General features: G+C 36.4%; 1 protein-coding gene across 3 annotated transcripts in view; it reads right to left on the bottom strand.

The window, feature by feature from the left end:
• AP3S1 (adaptor related protein complex 3 subunit sigma 1) overlaps window positions 1-20,125 on the bottom strand; it is a 78,121-nt gene that overhangs the window by 14,602 nt on the left and 43,394 nt on the right. For all 3 annotated transcript variants that reach the window (XM_028514049.2, XM_036020675.1, XM_028514035.2), the window contains exon 4: window positions 16,534-16,605. In XM_028514049.2, the coding sequence (XP_028369850.1) occupies window positions 16,534-16,605 (72 nt within the window). The remainder of the gene's footprint in view (window positions 1-16,533; window positions 16,606-20,125) is intronic.

Raw genomic sequence — 20,125 nt, 5'->3', positions numbered from 1 at the left:
ATCTAAGAGGAGGAGATAACCCTTGTAAACATGTGCATCCAACATGGCAGGACAAAATATGAAAGAAAATCTTGCTGGACATTAAGGGAGAGATTGACAGCAATAGTCATAGTAGGGGATTTTAACATCTTAATGACATTAAAGGATAGATCTTCCAGAAAAAAATATCAACAAGGCAAAAGCAACCTTAAATGACACATGATATTTACAGACTATTTCATCACTAAGCAGCAGAAATACATGTTCTTTTCAAGTACACATGGAACATTCTCAAAGATAGGCCACATGTTAGGCACAAAATATGTCTTAACAAGTTCAAGAATTGAAATCATATAATCTTCTCTGACCACAATGGTATGAAACTAGAAATCAATAACAATACAAAAAACTGAGAAACATTCAAACAAATGGAGGCTAAATGACATGTTATTAAACAATAAATGGGTTAACAATGAGATCACGGAAAAGATCAAAAGCTACCTGAACATAAAAATGAACACACAACAATCAAAATCAATGTGACACAGAGAAACCAGTACTGAGAAGGAAGTTCATTCCACTGAAAGCCTGGCTCAAGAAGCAAGAAAAATCTCAAATAAATGATTTAACCCTAAACAAAAAAGAACTAGAAGAAAAAACAACAAATAAATCCCACAGTAAGTAGAAGGAAGAAAATAATAAAGATGAGAGTGGAAATAAATGACATAGAGATGAAAAAAATACATAAGACTAATAAAACCAGGAGCTCGTTCTTTGTTTTTCAAAAGTAAACTAGATTGACGAAACTTTAACCAGTCTCATCAAGAAAAAATGATACAAAAGATCAATGAATCCAAGAGCTGGTTCTTTGAAAAGATGAACAAGACTGACAAACCTTTAACCAGATTCATCAAGAACAAACAGAGAAAGGACCCAAACAAATAAAATCAGAAATGGGAGAGAAGTAGCAACTGTCACTAAAGAAATACACAGGGTTGTTAGAAAATATTATGAACAACTATATGCCAATGAATTAGATAACCTGGGAAAAATGGATAAATTCCTAGAAACATAAAATCTTCTAAAACTGAATCAGGAAGAATCAGAACACCTGAACAGACCAATCACAGCTAGTGATATTAAAGCTGTAATAAAAAAAAACATCCCAGCAAACAAAAGTCTTGGACCTTATGACTTCACAGACAAATGTTACCAGGCATTTAAAGAAATACCACTTCACACCAGTCAGAATGGCCATCATAAACAAAGCAACAAACAACAAGTGTTGGAGAGGATGTGGAGAAAGGGGGTCCCTAGTGCACTGTTGGTGGGACTGCAGACTGGTACAACCATTATGGAAAGCAGTTTGGAACTTCCTCAGAAAACTAAAAATGGATCTGCCTTTTGACCCAGCAATTCCATTGCTGGGACTCTATCCTAAGAACACTAAAACACCAATACAAAAGAACCTTTGCACCCCGATGTTCATAGCAGCACAATTTATAATAGCTAGGTGCTGGAAGCAACCTAGATGCCCACCAGTAAATGAATGGATCAAAAAACTATGGTACATTTACACAATGGAATTCTATGCAGCAGAAAGAAAGAAGGAGCTCATACCCTTTGCAACAGCATGGATGGAGCTGGAAAGCATTATGCTAAGTGAAACAAGCCAGGCAGTGAAAGACAAATACCACATGATATCACCTTTAACAGGAATCTAAACAACAAAACAAAATAAAACAAAAAACTAGCAAAATATAACCAAAGACACTGAAATAGGGGATAGTCTGACAGTGGCCAGAGGGGAGAGAAGAGGGAATTTCAGGGGGGAATGGGTAGGGATTACAGGAACAAATTTGGAGGACACATGGACAAAAACTAGGGGTGGGGGGTAATGGGGGGAAGGGGGGAGAGTTGGGTGGATGGGCTGGAACGGGAGCAGGGGGGAGAAAACTGTACTTGAACAATGATTGAAATTAAAAAAAGAAAAACTAACACTTACCTTCTCAAACTATTTTAAAAATATCAAGAGGCAGGAACTTTCAAGCTCTTTTTAGGAGGACAGCATTCCTCCTAATTACAAAACCATATAAAGACATTACAAAGAAAGAAAACTATAGGCCAATATCCCTGGTTAACATGGGTGCTAAAATCCTCAACAAAATATTAGCAAACCAGATCCATCAATACATTAAAAAGATCATACATCAGCCTGACTGAGTAGCTCAGTTTCTTAAAGCAGTGGTCCCCAACCATTTTGGCACCAGGGACTGGTTTGTGAAAGACAATATTTCCATGGACCAGGTGTATGGTGATGGTTTTGGGGTGATTCAAGAGTAAATTATGTTTGTTGCACATTTTATTTCTATTAGTACTACATTGTAATACATAATGAACTAATTGTACAACTCACCATAATGCAGAATCAGTGGGAGCCCTGAGACTGTTTTCCTGCAACTAGATGCTCCCATCTGGTGGTGATGGGAGACAGTGACATTGAAGTGTATTGCTTATGTCCAGTTTACTCTGTAATTTTTGTTTTGGTTGCTTTCACTGCAGAAAACTCTGCTTCACAACGACAGGAGGTTGGAAATGGAAGCAGGTTCGGTGCTTTTGTGGCAATCTCAGGATATTCTGCCTTGACTTTAATCTAGAACGTATGGAGGTTTGAAGTTATTTTAAACATACTTTTAAAGCCACTGTCATTTGTGATCTCCAGCAGCTGATCCTCTTCTAGCACAAAGTCGATTCACCTGGCTTATTCACAAAGGGGCCACAGATCCATTCCTTCCCAGTTCAGGGGTCGTTTATGGTTGGGAAGTAATGTTCAAACTCTTTTGAAAGCTGAGATAGGTGATCACACACCAGCTGGGAGAAAGAAGGCCCTGGCTCAGTCCCTTTCAAAATCTCTGCTACTGTTTGAAACATGTCAGAAATCCCAATGTTCATTCATTGCCCTATAATTCCAGTTTGGCTTTGAATGCAGCCACTTTCTCTGCCAACTTGAACACAGCTGTTTTTCTTCCCTGAAGTGACAAATTGAGTCCGTTGAGCAGGTTGACTAGGCCACACAAGTAGGGCACTTTTGTAACCCATTCTGTGTCACTGAAATGTGCTGCCAGTGGTGACTATTTTTCTAAAAGAAATCTCTGGAGCAGCTCTCGTAACTCAAAAACTCTGGCCAGTGATCCACCTTTAGAAAGCCATCCCACTTCTGTGTATGAGAGAGGACATGTGTGCTCTGCGTCCATCTCCTCACAGAGCTATGCAAACAGACATGCGTCAAAGGCATCACGTACTTTAATGTGGTTGATAATTTTAATCTCATCCTGTGAAACCTTGTTAAGTTCAGGTGACATTTTTTGGCCAGCCAGCATTTCTCTATGAAAGACACAGTGCGTAGACTCACATTCAGAAGCGACCTCTCTGACTCAAGCAGTGAACCCAGCAAGCCGTCCAGTCATGGCAGCCGCTCTGTGCGTGCATATACTGACAAAATGACCACTTCAGTTTTCCTGATATGTAATCATTCAAAGACTTGAATAGTCCTGTAGCTGTGGTTTTGGTTGGCAACAAACATGCTTATAACATATCCTCACACACATCCTCCTGAAAATTGTATCGCATAAAAACAAGCATTGTTGCCTTGTCAACATCAGTAGACTCAGCAAACTGGATGGCATACTACAGTGACTCATTAGTCCATCTCTAACAGTTATGCTTCGATATCCTCTCTTATTCTGTCAGTTCGTCTAGTTATGGTACTAATTGAAAGAGGAACACGTGCCACTTTTTAAACTGCAGTCACTCCTAAAAATTCATGACAAATGTCCTTAGCAGCAGGCAGGATCAACTATTCACCAATAGTAAAAGGCTTCTTAGCTTTAACAATGCAGTTAGACACTAAGAATGATGTTCTTAGTGCTGATACATTTGATGAAGTGGTGGCCTTCAATAATTGCTTCCATTCTTCATGTATACATTTTTTTCTTCTGGAAAACTCCAAAGGTTTGTCTTTTAATGCAGGGTTGCTTGGTTTCCATGTGGCAAAACAGCTTTGAAGTTTTCATGGCTTCATTGGATAGCCAGTTACCACACATACAAAGTGGGCTTGAAGAATGTGAATCACCTGTTGCAATGAACCCACAATTTAAGTAGGGGTCTTGGTATTTTCTTTTAAATGCAGCTTTCTTTTTGCTGTCAGTCTTAGAGTTTTCTGCTGTTTCGTCATTGGGTCTTTCCTCCTTTTCAAAGACACTCTCCAGAGACGTTTGTTTTTACTCATTTTGGCTATGGTTAGCATGTGGGCTTACCAAAACTGTGACTGAGACAAGTGCACAGTGCAGGAAAGAGGCACAAACAGAATTGGTAAATAAAATGGGCAGGCCATGTGCAGGCTAAAATAAGTGTTGGATTCTGACTTAAAGCCTGCTACCAGATACAGCTGTACAACTGAAATACATCAACTCACTTGCCACTATAAAGCCTGCCACCAAATGCAGCTCCATTATCACTTGCCACTCACTGATAGGGTTTTGACATGAGTCTGCAATCAGCTGATTTATTATGATCTATGTGAAGTCAAACCTCTCTGCTAATGATAATCTGCATTTGCAGCCGCTCCCCAGGACTAGCATCACAGCCTCAGTTCCACCTTAGATCAGCAGGCACTAGATTCTCATAAGGAGCTTGCAACGTAGATCCCTTGCATGTACAGTTCACAGTAAGGTTTGCACTCCTATGAGAATCTAGGAGCCACTGCTTATCTGACATGCAGCAGAGCTCAGGTGGTAATGCAAGTTGTGGGGACAGGGTGGAAACACAGATGAAGCCTCACATAATTGCCTGCTGCTCACCTACTGCTGAATAGCCCAGTTCCTAACAGGGGCCTGGGGGTTGGAGACCTCTGTTTTAGAGCATCATCCAAGACTGCGAGTTTGATCTCTGGTCAACGAACATACAAGGAACAACCAATGAATGCACAAATAATTGGGACAACAAATCAATGTCTGTCTGTCTGGCTCTCTCTCTCCCAATCTCAAATCAATAAATAAAAACAAAAAATAAAAAATGATTATATACCATGATCAAGTGGGATTTATTCTGAGGATGCAAGGTTGGTACAATATTTGCAAATCAATAAACATGAGGCATCACATAAACAAAATACAGGAATAAAAAACACATAATATCAATAGATGCAGAAAAAGCATTTGATAAAACCCAGCACCCACTTATGATTTAAAAAAACCCTGTCAGCATAATGGGAATAGAGGGATCAGACCTCAACATAATAAAGGCTATATATGACAAACCCACTGCCAACATCATACTCAACAAGCAAAAACTAAAAGCATTTCCCTTAAGATCAGGAACAAGACAGGGATGTCTGCTTTCACTGCTCTTATTCAACAGAGTATGGGAAGTACTAGCCATAGCAATCAGACAAGAAGAACCATAAAAGGCGACCAAATTGGAAATGAGGAAGTAAAATTGTCATTATTCATACATGATATCATATTGTGCATAGAAAACCCATAAAGACTCCACAAAAAACTATTAGAGTCTAATAAAAGAATTCAGTAAAATAGGAAACAAAATTAATATTCAGAAATTTGTGGCATTTTTATGTACCCATAATGTAATACCAGAAAGAGAAATTAAGAAAAACAATCCCATTTACTACTGCACCCTGAAAAAAAAATAAAGTATCTAGGAATAAATTTAACCAAGGAGGTAAAAGATCTGCACTTGGAAAATTATAGGATACTAAAGAAAAAAACTGAGAAAAGACATAAATAAGTGGAAGTATATACTGTGTTTGTGGATTGAAAGAATAAACATAATTAAAATATCCATACTACCCAAAGTGATCTATAGATTCAACACTATTCCTATTAAAATACTAATAGTGTATTTCACAGATCTAGAACAAATATTCCAAAAATTTATATTGAATTAAAAAAAGACCCTGAAAAGCCACAGCAATCTTGAGAAAGAAGAACAAAGTTGGAGGTATCACACCACCTGATATCAAACTATACTACCAGGCCACTGTAATCAAAACAGCCTTGTACTGGCCTAAGAACAGGCAGCCAGATCAATGCGACAAAACAGAGAGCCCAGAAATAAACACACACCTTTACTGTCAATTAATATTTGACAAAGGAGGCAAGATCATACAACGGAGTAAAGATAATCTCTTCAATAAATGGTATTGGGAAAATCAGACAGGTACATGCAAAAAATGAAACTAGACCACCAACTTTCACCATACACAAGAATAAACTCAAAAAGGATAAAATACTTAAAAAGAAGTTGCAAAACCATTAAACTCTTGTAAGAAAATAAAGGCAGTAAAATCTCATACATCTCTCATACCAATATCTTTGCCAATATATCTCCTTTTGAAAGGGAAAGAAAGAAAAAATTTAACAAATGGGACCACATCAAACTAAAAATCTTTATGCAGCTAAAGAAATCATCAACAAAATGAAAAGTTGAACCCATTGAATAGGGGAACATATTTGCCAATGACACATCTTATAAGGGGTTAATTTCAAAAATATATAAAGAACTTACACAACTCAATACAAAGATGACAAACAACCCTATTTAAAAATGGGCAAAGAGGATGTACAGATGGCCAATAGACATATGAAAAGATACTCGACATCACTGATCATTAGAAAGATGCAAATTAAAACCACAATGAGTTATCACCTAACACCTGCAACAGTAGCTGTCATCAATTAATCAACAAAGAACAAGTGCTGGCAAAAATGTCGAGAAAAGGGAACCCTCATGCACCATTGGTAGAAATGCAGACTGGAACAGCCACTGACAGTGTGAAGTTTCCTCAAAAAATTAAAAATCGAACTGCCTTTAGACCTGGTGATTCCACTTCTGGGAATGCACCCAAAGGAATCTAAAATGCTAATTTGAGAGAGTATTTGCACCCCTATGTTAATGCAGCATTATTTACAATAGCTAAGATGAGGAAACAGCACAGGTGCCCATCAGTAGATGAGTGCATAAAAAAATAAAACAGTAGTAAGACTATACTTTCAGGGATCATTTCTATAGTTCATTAAAAAAAAACAAACAGTGGTACATTTACACAGTGGCATACTACTCAGCTGTGGAAAAAAAAGGAAATGTTTTTGCAACAGCATGGATAGACCTGAAGGTTATTATGCTAAGTGAAATAGCCCATCAGAAGGAAAAATACCATCTGATCTCACTTATATGTGGACTCTAATGTATAAAATAAACTGATGAACAAAATACAAACAGGCATGGATACATGAAACAGTCTGACAGCTGTCAAAGGGGAGGAGGTTTAGGGGACTGGACAAAAGAAGGTAAAGGGATTAACCAAAAAACATATATATATAGCACATACACACTGACAACAATGTGGTGATAGCCAGAGGGAAAGGGGGCTAGGGAGTAGGTGAAGGTGGGCCAAGGTGAGGGAAATAGGAATGGAAAGAGACTTTGCTTGGGGTGGCGGGCACAGGATGCAGTGTGCAGATGACTTTTTTTTAGTTTTACACTTGAAATCTGTATGGTTTTGCAAACCAACATCACACCGATAAATCTGATTAAAAAACAATTGAAAAAAAATCTCAAAAAAAGCAAAAGTAACACAAATATTCCTTGACAGATGAATGGAGAAACAAAATATGGTATATTCATACAGTAGAATATTATTCAACCTTATGACATGTGCTACAAAATGAACATTAATCTTTAAGACATTATGCTAAGTGTATTAAGCCAGACACAAAAAGACAAATGCTGTATGATTCTCCTTATACCAGGTATCTAAAGTAGTCAAACTTACAGAAACAAAAAGTAGAATAGTGGTTGCCAGGGCTGAGGAGAGGAGGAGTTGTTTAATGGGCATGAAAAGTTGGAGACTGTGTGCACAACAACGTAAATATACTTACACTTAACACTATTAAACTGTACACTTATAAATGATTAAAATGGTAAATTTTATTTTATGTATATTTTATAATTAAACATAAATTATAAAAAAAGTATAAAGATTTTGAAAATAATATTGAAATCAATTTGGAATGTATTTTGTTAGCCTATCAAAATTTTGGTTATATTTTCAAGATAAAAATAGAAAAGTGAGGTATGTAAGTAACATATTACATAATAATAATGAAGACATTTGCTAATTGCTGACTAATATAAAACAACAGGGGTATAGTCACTCAAAGTCATAGATATGACTTTGATAGATATTCATATGATGAACTTCAGAAAAAATGAAGGTATAGGTAGATACATGTTGCCTCTTCACACAACCAAAAGAAGGACAACAAATTTAAAAACAAAAAACAACCAGAACTTCCAGAAAATCAAAGTATATGGAAGTCCAACAACCAAGGAGTTAAAGAAATATTCATCCAGACTGGTATGCCGAAACAAAAGAATACGGCCCAAATGAAAGAACAGATCAAAACTCCAGGAAAAGAACTAAGTGACTAAGAGATAGTCAACCTATCAGATGCAGAGTTCAAAACATTGATAATCAAGGTGCTCACAGAAATGGCTGAGTATGGTCGCTAAATACAGGAAAAAGTGAAGGCAATGCAAAATGAAATAAAGGAAAATGTACAGGAAACCAAAAATGAAGGAAAGGAAACTGGGACTCAAATCAATGATTTAGAGCATGAGGAAGAAATAAACATTCAAGCAAAACAGAATGAAGAAACATGAATTCATAAAAATGAGAGAGGCGCCCTGGCTGGTGTAGCTCAGTGGATTGAGCGCGGGCTGTGAAGCAAAGTGCCGCAGGTTTGATTCCCAGTCAGGGCACATGCCTGGGTTGCAGGCCATGACCCCCAGCAACCGCACATTGATGTTTCTCTCTCTCTCTCTCTCTCCCCCTTCCCTCTGTAAAAATAAATAAATAAAATCTTTAAAAAAATTGTTAAAAAAAATGAGAGAGGCTTAGGGACCTCCGAGACAATTTTAAACATTCCAACATCCAAATCATAGAGGTGCCAGAAGGAGAAAAGAGCAAGACATTGAAAACTTATTTGAAAACGTAACGAAGAAGAACTGCCCCAATCTGGCAAAGGAAACAGTCTTCCTAAAGGTCCAGGAAGCTCAGAGAGTCAATGAAGCTGGACCCAAGGAAGCACAATCCAGGGCACATCACAATTACATTACCCAAGATTCAAATGAAGGAGAATCCTAGAAGCAGCAAGAGAAAAGGAGACAGTTACCTACAAAGGAGTTCCCACAAGACTATCAGTTGATTTCTCAAAAGAAACCTTACACGCAAAAAGGGGATGGAAAGAAGTATTCCAAGTCATGAGAGGCAAGAACCTACATCCAAGATTACTCTATCCAGCAAAACCATCATTTAGAATGGAAGGGCAGATAAAGTGTTTCCCAGATAAAGTCAAGTTAAAGGAATTCATCATCACCAAGCCCTTATTATATGAAAAGTTAAAGGCACTTACCTAAGAAATAGAAGGCCAAGAATTATGAACAGTAAAATGACAACAAACACAACTATCAGCAATTGAACCTAAAAAACAAAAACAAACTAAGCAAACAACAAGAACAGGAACAGATTCACAAAAATGGAGATCACCTGGAGGGTTATCAGTGGGGAGGAGGAGGAGGTGGAGAATAGGGAGGAAAGGTACAAGAAATAAGAAGCATAACAGACACAAAATAAACTGGGGGAGATTAAGAATAGTATAGGAAATGGAGAAGCCAAAGAACTTATATGTACAACTGATGGACATGTACAACTATGGTGGGGTGGAATGCTGGAGAAGGAGGGGCCAGGAGGAGGGGGATAAAGGGGAGAAAAAAATTAGGACAACTGTAATAGTGTAGTTAATAAAATATACTTTAAAAAATCTTTTTTAAAAGCTACTAATTAAAAAATAAGAGCTGCTCAGTAAAAGACTTTAGAATACTGCAACTCTGATTGATCCTTCCTGGTTTATGCGTTATTGTTGACTTGTATTTTAATGCTACATTTTTTCTGTCCTAAACCCACAAGTACTTTAACAATCAATGTTCTTTTATCTTTATCCACAAATTTACTATTTTCTTAGCTCTTACTCCTCTCCACCTCATTCCTTCCTAGGTCTCGGACTTCCTTCTATATAAAGTACCCTCTTTAGCATTTCCTTTAGTGAAGGCTTGGTGGTAGCAAATTCTCTCATTATTTGTTCCTCTGACAATGCCTTTATTTCACACATATTCTTGAAAGATATTTTTGCTGATTTTAGAATACAGTTGGCAGTTATTTTCTTTCAACACATTGTCTTCTAATTTCCACGGTTGTTGTTGAGAAATCAGTCTCCAATTTTCATTGCTCCTGTGAAGTTAATGTGTCTTTTATTTCCGCAGAATATGAAGAGCTCAGATGTAGATTTCTTTTTATTTATTCTGCTTTGAATCTTTTATCTGTGGATTTGTATCTTATAATAATTCTGGAAAATCATCAGCTATCAGATACTCAGATATTGAATATGCTTCATTCTTTCTCTCCTCTTCTGCTGAGACTAAGAATGAAGGTTCATTAGACCTTTCTCATTCTATCCTCCCCAACCTGTAAACTATCTTTCATTATTTCAATTTTTTTCTAATCTACTTTTAAACCCACCCAGTGAAAATTTTAATTGACATTTTTTCTCTTCTAGAAATTCCATTGAGTTCTTTTTAAAATCATATAGGTTTTTAAAAATACTTTACTCACTGCAATTTTTATCAGAATTGACTTAACAAGTTGCTGAGTAGATGGGGTGGGGGCTGATGTATCTAGGGCCAAGTTTTTGATTAGTGCTGGCAGGGAAGGGTGGTGACTGGCATGTCTGAAGATTAGCTTTTGAATGTCTGAGCCAGAAGTTTGGTTATAAAAAAGAAGTACTGAACAAACAAGTAAATGTATCTAGAACAACAATAAGAAGAACATAAATAATCAAAATCTCTTGTCAGAGAAGCAATTTGCAAATATGAAAAAGGAAAAGGCTAAAATAACTTCTATAGTGTTACACTAGACTCTGAGATATTAAAAAGAACTCAATGATGTTTAATATATAACAAGATATAGAAATAAATGTGTGTGTATGTGTATTTATTTCCCAGCTTATTTCACAGAGAACCAGGAGTAATATCACCCCTTTCTCAATGAGCATACATGGTGCTCAGATTGTCATTTCTAAACATCATTGTCCACTATAAGGAACTAGAGGTACTTAGAGAAATAGCTGTCTCGAGGGCTGGGGCAGAAAATATTTGAGATGCTCTGTCCATAGAAAAGACCTAGAAACAATGACCCGCTCCATAAAGCACCTCCAGACTGTGGTTTCTATTTACCATTTTCCCCTAAAAGGAATTAGGTTCCTAAAAGGAATGGCTGATAACATGTCTTGAGCAGGAAATGAACAAAATGAGTCTATCTAGTTGTACCAGAACACAAAGCAGCTATCAAAGTCCATGGGGAGAGAGATCATGTCAAAAGGACTCTGAAGACAACCTGAAAGAGTTCCCATTGGCCAAAGATGAAGCAATCTGAGCATCAAAACAACAACAACAAACAACAACAACAACAACAAAACAGTATCTGGAGTGACTTAAAGCAAATTATGTTAAAATTCAAAAGTCACAAGGATAGTAAAAAAATTCAAAGATCATTTTGGAGGGTTTTAGAGAAGTGTTTTGAAAACTGGTAAATAAAGAAAAATACTCTTTTGTATATAAACTCTGACTTTAAAACCCATCGCTTGTCTTTTAATGAATTATTACCTTCAGTTCACACTTAGTGTATTGAATAATGTATCTATTTCAAATTGTTACTTCTTTTCCCCCCACAGTGTTGGTTGATTTGATCAAACTTTATTTATATTATTTCCCCTTCTTTTAAATCAGATTCTATTGTTTATAATTTTCATTAATGAATACTGTCTCTTTCCTTGCTGTTTTAGTCAAACAAATATGATATTATTATTTTTTTTAATTCTCACCCGAGGATATGTTTATTGATTTTATAGAGAAAGTGAGGGAGGGAGAAAGAAAGGTAGGGAAAGGGTGGGGGTGGGAGAGGGAGAAAGGGAGGGGGGAGAGAAGGAGAGAGAGAAAGAAAGAAACATCCATGAGAGAGAGAAACATCAATCGGTTGCTTTCCCTATGCACCCTGATGGGGGATCAAACGTGCAGCCTTGGTATGTGCCTTGATCAGGGATTGAACCAGCAACCTTTTTGGTGTATGGACAACTGCTCCAACCCAGTCACTCAGCCAGAGTAAATATGACTTTATTATTATTTGCAAACCAAATATCAACTCTTTCTACCACCGGGATGCCCTATTTCCCTACTAAAATGCTCTCATTATGCCCTATTCTTCTCCCCAATTAAATAACATAATCAAAATTCTATAATGCATGTAAAATATACCCTTTAAAGTCTCTTTGCCCCCTCTGACTGGTTTGGCTCAGTGGATTGAGCACTGGCCTGTGGACTGAAAGGCCGCCAATTCGATTCCCAGTCAGGGCACTTGCCTGAGTTGTTGCTCAGGTTCCCAGATGGGTCCTGAGAGAGGCAACTGATTGCTGTTTCTCTCACACATTGTTACTCTCCCTCTTTCTCCCTCCTTTCCCCTCTCTCTCTAAAAATAAATAAATAAAATATTTTTTAAAGTGTCTTTTTTTTTTTCATGTTTTCCCTCTCTTTAATCTTTCCATTCTGAGCTTTGAGATTATTTTCTACCCTTACACCTATAATTCAGTCCTCAGCTATGACCATCCTCTCCTTTTAAATAGTACAGTTTGAAAAACATGTTTTTTTAAGCCCCCAGAAGACTTCAAAATTGCATCTCTGTTAAGTACTTTTTATTATTTTTAAATTTCAAGTGTTCATCTACCTTCTGTAGTGGTTCTTTTTCATGCAGCATATATGTTCAGATTATTGAAACTGTTCCTTATCTCTTGCTGAAATGGTAGTCTTTTTCTCTGTTGGCTCAATGGTACTTAGGTCTGGTTACTGGGATATTTTATGGCTAGATATTTTCAGATGGAGAAAGGAAAAGGAGTCTCTGTACGTGCTGCAATTTAAGGATAGGCTGTCAAACTCCTAAAGAGGGAGTGAACTGAGAAACCACTAGGCTCATAATCATTCATTCTCCTAGCCTGAAGGGTAGGAAAGACACTTAGGCCTGCAATCAGATATCCCTTATCTTGAACAACTGGGGAAGGGGGTGAAGGCAGTGAGGGGTAGACAAAGCACATTCACAGCTGTCAATATCAGAGTCATACACCCTCCAAACCAAGCCCTTCATTCAACTTTACCTTTCTCATCTTTGCTCAGGAATTTGACACTGTGTTGCAGTAGTGGCAACCTGGGGCTGCCCAATTAAAACTACAGTGATTGGGAAATGGGCAGGTAATCCAGTTTAAGCAAAGAAGCAGACTATTCCAGCACACCCAAAATGGACATGTAGTATAAATAAGAAATGAACCAAGTTACTGGTATTACCACCACATAATATAGCTATAATAACAGTTCGACTCTATTCTTGATGTTTGGTTGTTGACAGTTTTTAATTCCTACAACTCCCCCTTCCTTTTCTGTCCCATACCGGGGTAAGAAAGTCCAGTTGCTTCTTCCTTTGCACTGGTGGGAAGTTCAAACCACTTAAGACCTGGCTTGAATGTGGAAACCCATCCCAGCCCCACCCCATAACCACATAAGACCCTAAGTTAACTGCTGTTCCCTGCTCTCCCCAGAAAATTTTATTATGTGAATGATAAACCTTTTCAGATCAGGTCCTCCTGGTATATATGTGGCATCTTCAGTCTCTATATTCAAACCAATTTTGGGTAGGGTGGGCTATCCCACTGCTTCAGGGTGACAACAATATTAGCCTATGTGACAGATACATAAATCAGTAGTTAAAGATTTATAAGAAATTGGAAAAGACACCAGCTTAGGGACTGGGCAGGGGGCCACATGGAAACTTGCATAGAAGGACTGAAAACAAGGCTAGCATTGTTTTAGACAGAGAATATAGGGGGGACAGGAAATGTTTGGTCTCTGACTCTAGGTATATTGGCTCTTTTGTCTCATTGCATTGAAAAAATTAAAATAAAAGCTTAGCTCAGAAAGAAGAAATATAGCTAACTTTGACAAGTACTAAAAGTAACACACTGGTGTGTGAAATGAATAGGCTATACACACTACATATTGTATAATCCTACTTTTAAAGACATATTTCTGTACTTATTTATACAAAAAAAATCTAGAAATATACATACTCTAAGTGTTAATGCCAGTGTTAAGTTAAGGAGGCCATTAGACTGAGGTGGTTCTAATACCTCAGCAGCTTATGTAAGCAAAGCAAAACCTAGCCTGTAAATGCCTAAGGTTAAGAAATGGAGACCAAAGGACAACCAATCATAAACAGCCAACTCAGCTTTCACAAAAAATATAACTGCTAAAGCTAGAGCTAATCAGATAATTTCCTTGCTTGGCTTCTGTCTCTTCTCTATAAAAAGCCTTTTGCCTGGCTCCTGTCAGTAGAGTGCTCCTAACACTTCTGGTTTGGTACTGCCCAACTTCAAACAATTTTGCTCAAGTTAACTCTGAAAATCTTTATTTTATTTTCTTCAAATCCTCAACCAAGGATTTGTTTATTGATTTAGAGAGAATGAGGGGAAGGGGGGAGGAAAGACAGAGAGAGAGAGAGAGAGAGAGAGATCGACTCGTTGCCTCTCATATGCAACCTCACCAGGGATTGAACCCACAACCTAAAAATGTGCCGATTGGGAATCAAACCAGGAACCTTTTGGTGCATGGGATGGTGCTCCAACCAAATGAGCAACCCAGCCATGGCTTAAAGTTTTTAATATGCCTCAATTGATCTTTTAACACTGGGCAATCTTTGAAACTGAGATGGCTTCCGTTTATTTTCCTCTTCTCTGTACTTTCTAGTAATGAATGTACATTTATAAAATAGAAGTTTAAAAATCATTATATGTCATGAATGGAAGAGCTTTATTTCCCCATTGAGGAAAACCTTTATCCTCTTGTAAAAATGTGAGAACTTTACTCACAGCAATATTTTATTAAGTATTGTCAATTTTCTTTAAAAAATTGCTAAATGTATCATATAAACTATCGATCTTTGAGCAGTCATTTTTAAAATAGAGCTTTTTATAGCATTTTAATCATGTACCAAAACATAACTTTGAATATCGTAAACCCTAATAACTAAAAATAACAGGTCTTTGTAAATGTGGAAAAACATAAGACATAATAGCTAGAGAAAAGCAGTAGAAAACTAAAAATAAACTCTTAAAAATGTCAAGTTTAAGTTCTCTGTCCAAAAGAATTTATACCTGAAATCAAATCACTTAATAAATGAGAAAAATGATCTAGAAAATTGGTTAAAGATAAATATATCCTTTTGATGTTCACAAATATTAAAATGCATTCCTTATACTATAGCTTGACTGTGGTAGTGGTTACATACCTATATACATTTGCCAAAACTGATACCAACAGATTTAATGGTAAACCTATTATCATACTTTTCTTAATTAATTGTATACATGTGAATTATACCTCAATAAAGCTAATTTTTAAAAATCACATTTTGCTAAAATTTTCCAAAGCTTATTTTCAGATTATTTTATTTGATGGCTTAATCGTTTAAAACAATCTGTTACATTACATTAATTTGATACAGGGGGAAAAAAACCTGTATATATACATAAAATAAAAGTGGAATCTCCTCCTTTTAAATCTTGTATCACTAATACCCAGTAATACTGATTAGAAAACTCAGCTATTCTTTCCCTCTCTTACCTCCAGCTTTCGGTAGGCCATCAGGTCCTGTCAATTCTTTCCTTCATCCCTCCAATACTGCCTTAATTCATTTCTACTTGGATTACTGCAACAGATTTCTAAATTGATTTCCCTGTCTTTAATCTTCCATCTACCAATCCAATTTCCATAAAGTAGAAAAAAGTAATCAAAATGTACAAACAAAGCAAAAATAATGCCAATAAAAGCTTGTTTAAAAAGATTAAATTGCTTCAGAATAAAGTCTAAAGTCCATGGGACTAAAGGCACTTCAAAATCAGGCCTCTTGATCAAAATAATTCCCCCTCATGAGAAGCCTACATTTTACATCTTTGCCTGTAGGGCCATCTCTCATTTTCTGTCTGAGAAAATATCTACTAATCCTTAAAAATCCAGTTAAAATATAATGTCCTCCATTCACACAATCCTAGGCAGAGGTAGGTGGTTCAGGTGTGTTCCCCTTAACACTCTGAACACACTGTTACTTGTTAATGCCACTGTTTCTTCCTTTAGATGTGAGCTCCTCTAGCACAGTGTCTGAACCTTCTTCTCTAAGCAGTGTCTGGCTCATAGTAAAAATAACTTAAAATTGAATATAAAGAAATAAAATAGTATTCACTAAATCCGTTTTTACTTTGCCAATTAAAAACTAACATTTTCCTTAGATTAAAAAACTTAAAAGATTTGACAGTACAGTAGTACCTTGTCTACATGGAAAATTAAATCCAGTTCACAGACATTTTCAAAACACTTGTCTAATGTTTCCACAAATACCTAAAAAAAAAGAGAGAAAGAGAAAAGGGTTAAAAGCTTTTGAGAACTAAGTAAGTTCATGAAATCTATTATCTACAAGGTAGACAATTCTTAATTGTGAACAAAAACTTCTGTAAATCTATTATCATACTTTTCTTTTTTAAATTAAAAAGTTGTATTAAGTGCAAAAGGAGTAATTATAGACTATTTTTCATGTAAGCTACTTTTCAATACATTAATATATAAAACACACTTTGCCTAAAATAGAATTAAGAAATAGAAATTCTTAGCACTATTACTTACTAAACCACTAAAAAAATACTGAAACCAAACACCCTGTCCTCAAGTAAGGAAAAAAAGAAAGCTTATTAGAAGTATTTTCAGGATAGATGGGCATAGTCCAAGTCTCTATCACATCTAACGTAGCCAGTAATTTCTAATTAGCAAATCGGTATAAAAGATGACTAAAAATTACTTATGCAAAGAACACAGACTTTGGAATTAGATTTACTGGGTTCCATCTCTGGCTTGAATACCTTGTATGACCTTGTATGGGAAAGGATTAACTCAGCAGACCTGGGTTGCTCAAACCCTACACATTCTCCAAAACGGCCTGTTTTCAGACTAGCCTTTGGCTAGCCTCTGGGAACTGAGCTCTTGGAAAGTTCTGTATGAAAAGAGTGTTTACATGCCTGAATCCTTGGGCCACAGTATGAGCAGACAGTTTATGCTATCAATATGATATATGTCGAACATCTCTTTTTCTCTAATGTTCTGGAATTTAAGTACCAAGACAGCCACACATGGGCAATATACCTATGTGATTGACCTCCAATGAAAATCCTGGACACCCAGGCTAGGATATGCTTCACTGGTTGGGAACACTTCTCACATGTCATCATGAATCATTTCTGGGGGAGTTAAACACACCTTGTGTGACTCCACGGGGAAGGGACACCTGGAAGCTTGCACATGGTTTCCTCCAGACTTCCCCCATGTGCACGGATGATTTTACTCTGTATCCTTTCACAATGAACTCTCACCATGAGCACAACTTTTGTCCTGTGAATGCCAGTAAATCATTCAGATGGTCTTGGAGACTTCTGATATAAACTATCAAAAATTAATCTCTAAAATTCCACCTTGCATAGTTGGCAAAATCTATTCTATTCATATTTCTATTCCCACTACCCTTCTCAATGGTAGCTTTCACAAAGTAACCATTCTATCACCCAAACTTGAGGGGTTATTAAGAGTAAAAAGAGCAGCTATTAATTATAATGATACTAATAGATGCAATATTACAATAATATAATAGCCTGGAACAAGAGATGTAAATGAGGACTGTTCCAAGCAAACTGAAATGTATAATCATCCTATTCATACGTGATCCAATGGGACAAACAGTAAATTCTAAACAGCAAGTGTCTTGCTGTAACTACTCTGACCTCAGGTCACTTTACACAGATCCACAATCCAAGGTTCCTTCCTGGCATCAATGAAGGTAAATAAGACAGTTGAAACAATGTAGATACATAACTAGATGGCTATAATCAACACTGTCTTAGACCAAGGACAAACAAACTTCTTTGCAAAGAGCAGAAAAGTAAATATTTTAGGGGTTTTTTTGCTATACAGTGTAGCACAAAAACAGCCATAGATAATACCTAAACAAGTAAGCATGGCTCTGTTCCAAAAAACTTTATTTACAAAAACAGGTAGCAGGATGGATTTGATATGCAAGCTGTAGTTTGTTGACCCTTGACTTAGACCAGAGTCACTAAGAGAAATAAGAGGTCTGTAGTAACCAAGAATATACATTTTACTCATAATTTCATTTATGGAAAGGAGACAGCTATTAAGATGACAGCTACTAAGAAGCAGCTAATAAGTGTGGAACATACATGTCAGCCTCAACTAAATTTCTAGCTTATTTCAATTTTTTGTGGTAGGTAGAAAATACCCAAATTCCCAACTTTATTAATTTTCCCTCAAGGACTTGGTGACATGGCCCCTGAAATGACTTTATCCATTCTATTTTCAGCTAATTTAGATTCATTTTCCTTCTTGTTATAACAGATTCTTGTTATAAGAACTAAATGAGATAATGCTGCTTGAACACAGAGTAAGCACTTCACACATATTAACTTCTTGGGAAAAGTAAGAATGGGATCAAAAAAGAGAAAACTTCTCCCATTGAGAAAGAGGAAAGTATTTCTTTGGAAACAGTATTTTTAAATTGGAAATGGTCTGAATACCAATTTATGAAATCATAGTTAAATAAGTTATGGGAAATAAAGCCATTTAATGGTAAATTTTCACTGGAGTATGACATACAAAGAGAAAAATGCACAAACTGTAATAATGTACAACCTGATGAATTTTCACAAAGTAAACACATCTGTGTAGCCAACACCCAAATCAAGTGTTAGAATATTACCAACACTGCAGAAGTCCCCTTATATTCCATCAGTTGCTACCACCATCAAAGGTAACATTACCCTAACACTATATATAATGTTTTGCCTGTTTCTGAACTATAGTTAAATGGGATCATGCAGTATATAATCTTTGTGATTAGATTCTTTGTCATTAATACAATAGCTCACTGATCCTTGTTGCACAGTATGCCATTGCATTAATATACCACAATGTATTTATCTATTCACCATTGTCAGAAATTTGGGGTGTTTCCAGAACTGGGCTGTTAGAATTAGTACTGCTAAGAACATCCTTTTATGTGTTTTTTAGTAAATTTACTCACACATATCTACTGCATGTATAGCTAGAGAACTGCTGGGTCACAGAGTGGCATACATTCAGCTTTGTAGACAGTGCCACATAGATTTTCAAAGCAATTATAAAAATTTATACCCCATATAGCAATATATGATAGTTTCCACAGTTCCATATCCTTTCTAACACTTTATATTGTCAATATTTTAATTTTAGCCATTCTTATAGGTGTGTGGTAGTGATTTCTACTTCCCTGATGGCTAAAGAGACTGAGCACAATTTCCTATTTCTTGGCCATTTAAATGTGCTTTTAGTGATGTCTGTTCAAGACTCCTCCTCATTTTTTCTACTGGTCTTTTTCTTTCCTTTAATCCTCACCTGAAGATGCATTCACTAATTTAGAGAGAGAGAAGGGTCGGGGAAAGAGAGAAACATCAATGTGAAAGAGAAACATCAATTGGTTGCCTCCAGTATGGGCCCTGACTGAGATCTATTCTGCAACCTTTTGGTGTACTGGACGATACTCCAACCAACTAAGTGACCCTGTCAGGGCTATAATTAATCTTTATTATGTCCAGTTTAAGTAATCTTTGCCTACAGCAAGGTCAAGAAGATATTCTACAGAAGAAAACAAAAGCTTTAAGTTTTATTTTTCATGTTTGGACTGATGTCTGGAATTGATTTCTGTGTATGGTATGAGGTGGTCCTTCTAAATTTAAAACCATTATTAGAGTTATTAATCAGAATAAAGTTTCCAGTATACCTTTTATTTTTTCATGCTTAGTTTTTTCAATTTCAGTGGTTT

The sequence above is a fragment of the Phyllostomus discolor genome, chromosome 3, assembly GCF_004126475.2.
Source record: "Phyllostomus discolor isolate MPI-MPIP mPhyDis1 chromosome 3, mPhyDis1.pri.v3, whole genome shotgun sequence".
In the NCBI taxonomy this organism is placed as follows: domain Eukaryota; kingdom Metazoa; phylum Chordata; class Mammalia; order Chiroptera; family Phyllostomidae; genus Phyllostomus; species Phyllostomus discolor.
The sequence above is the reverse complement of the archived record's forward strand: the minus strand, read 5'-3'. Positions and strand labels throughout refer to the sequence as shown.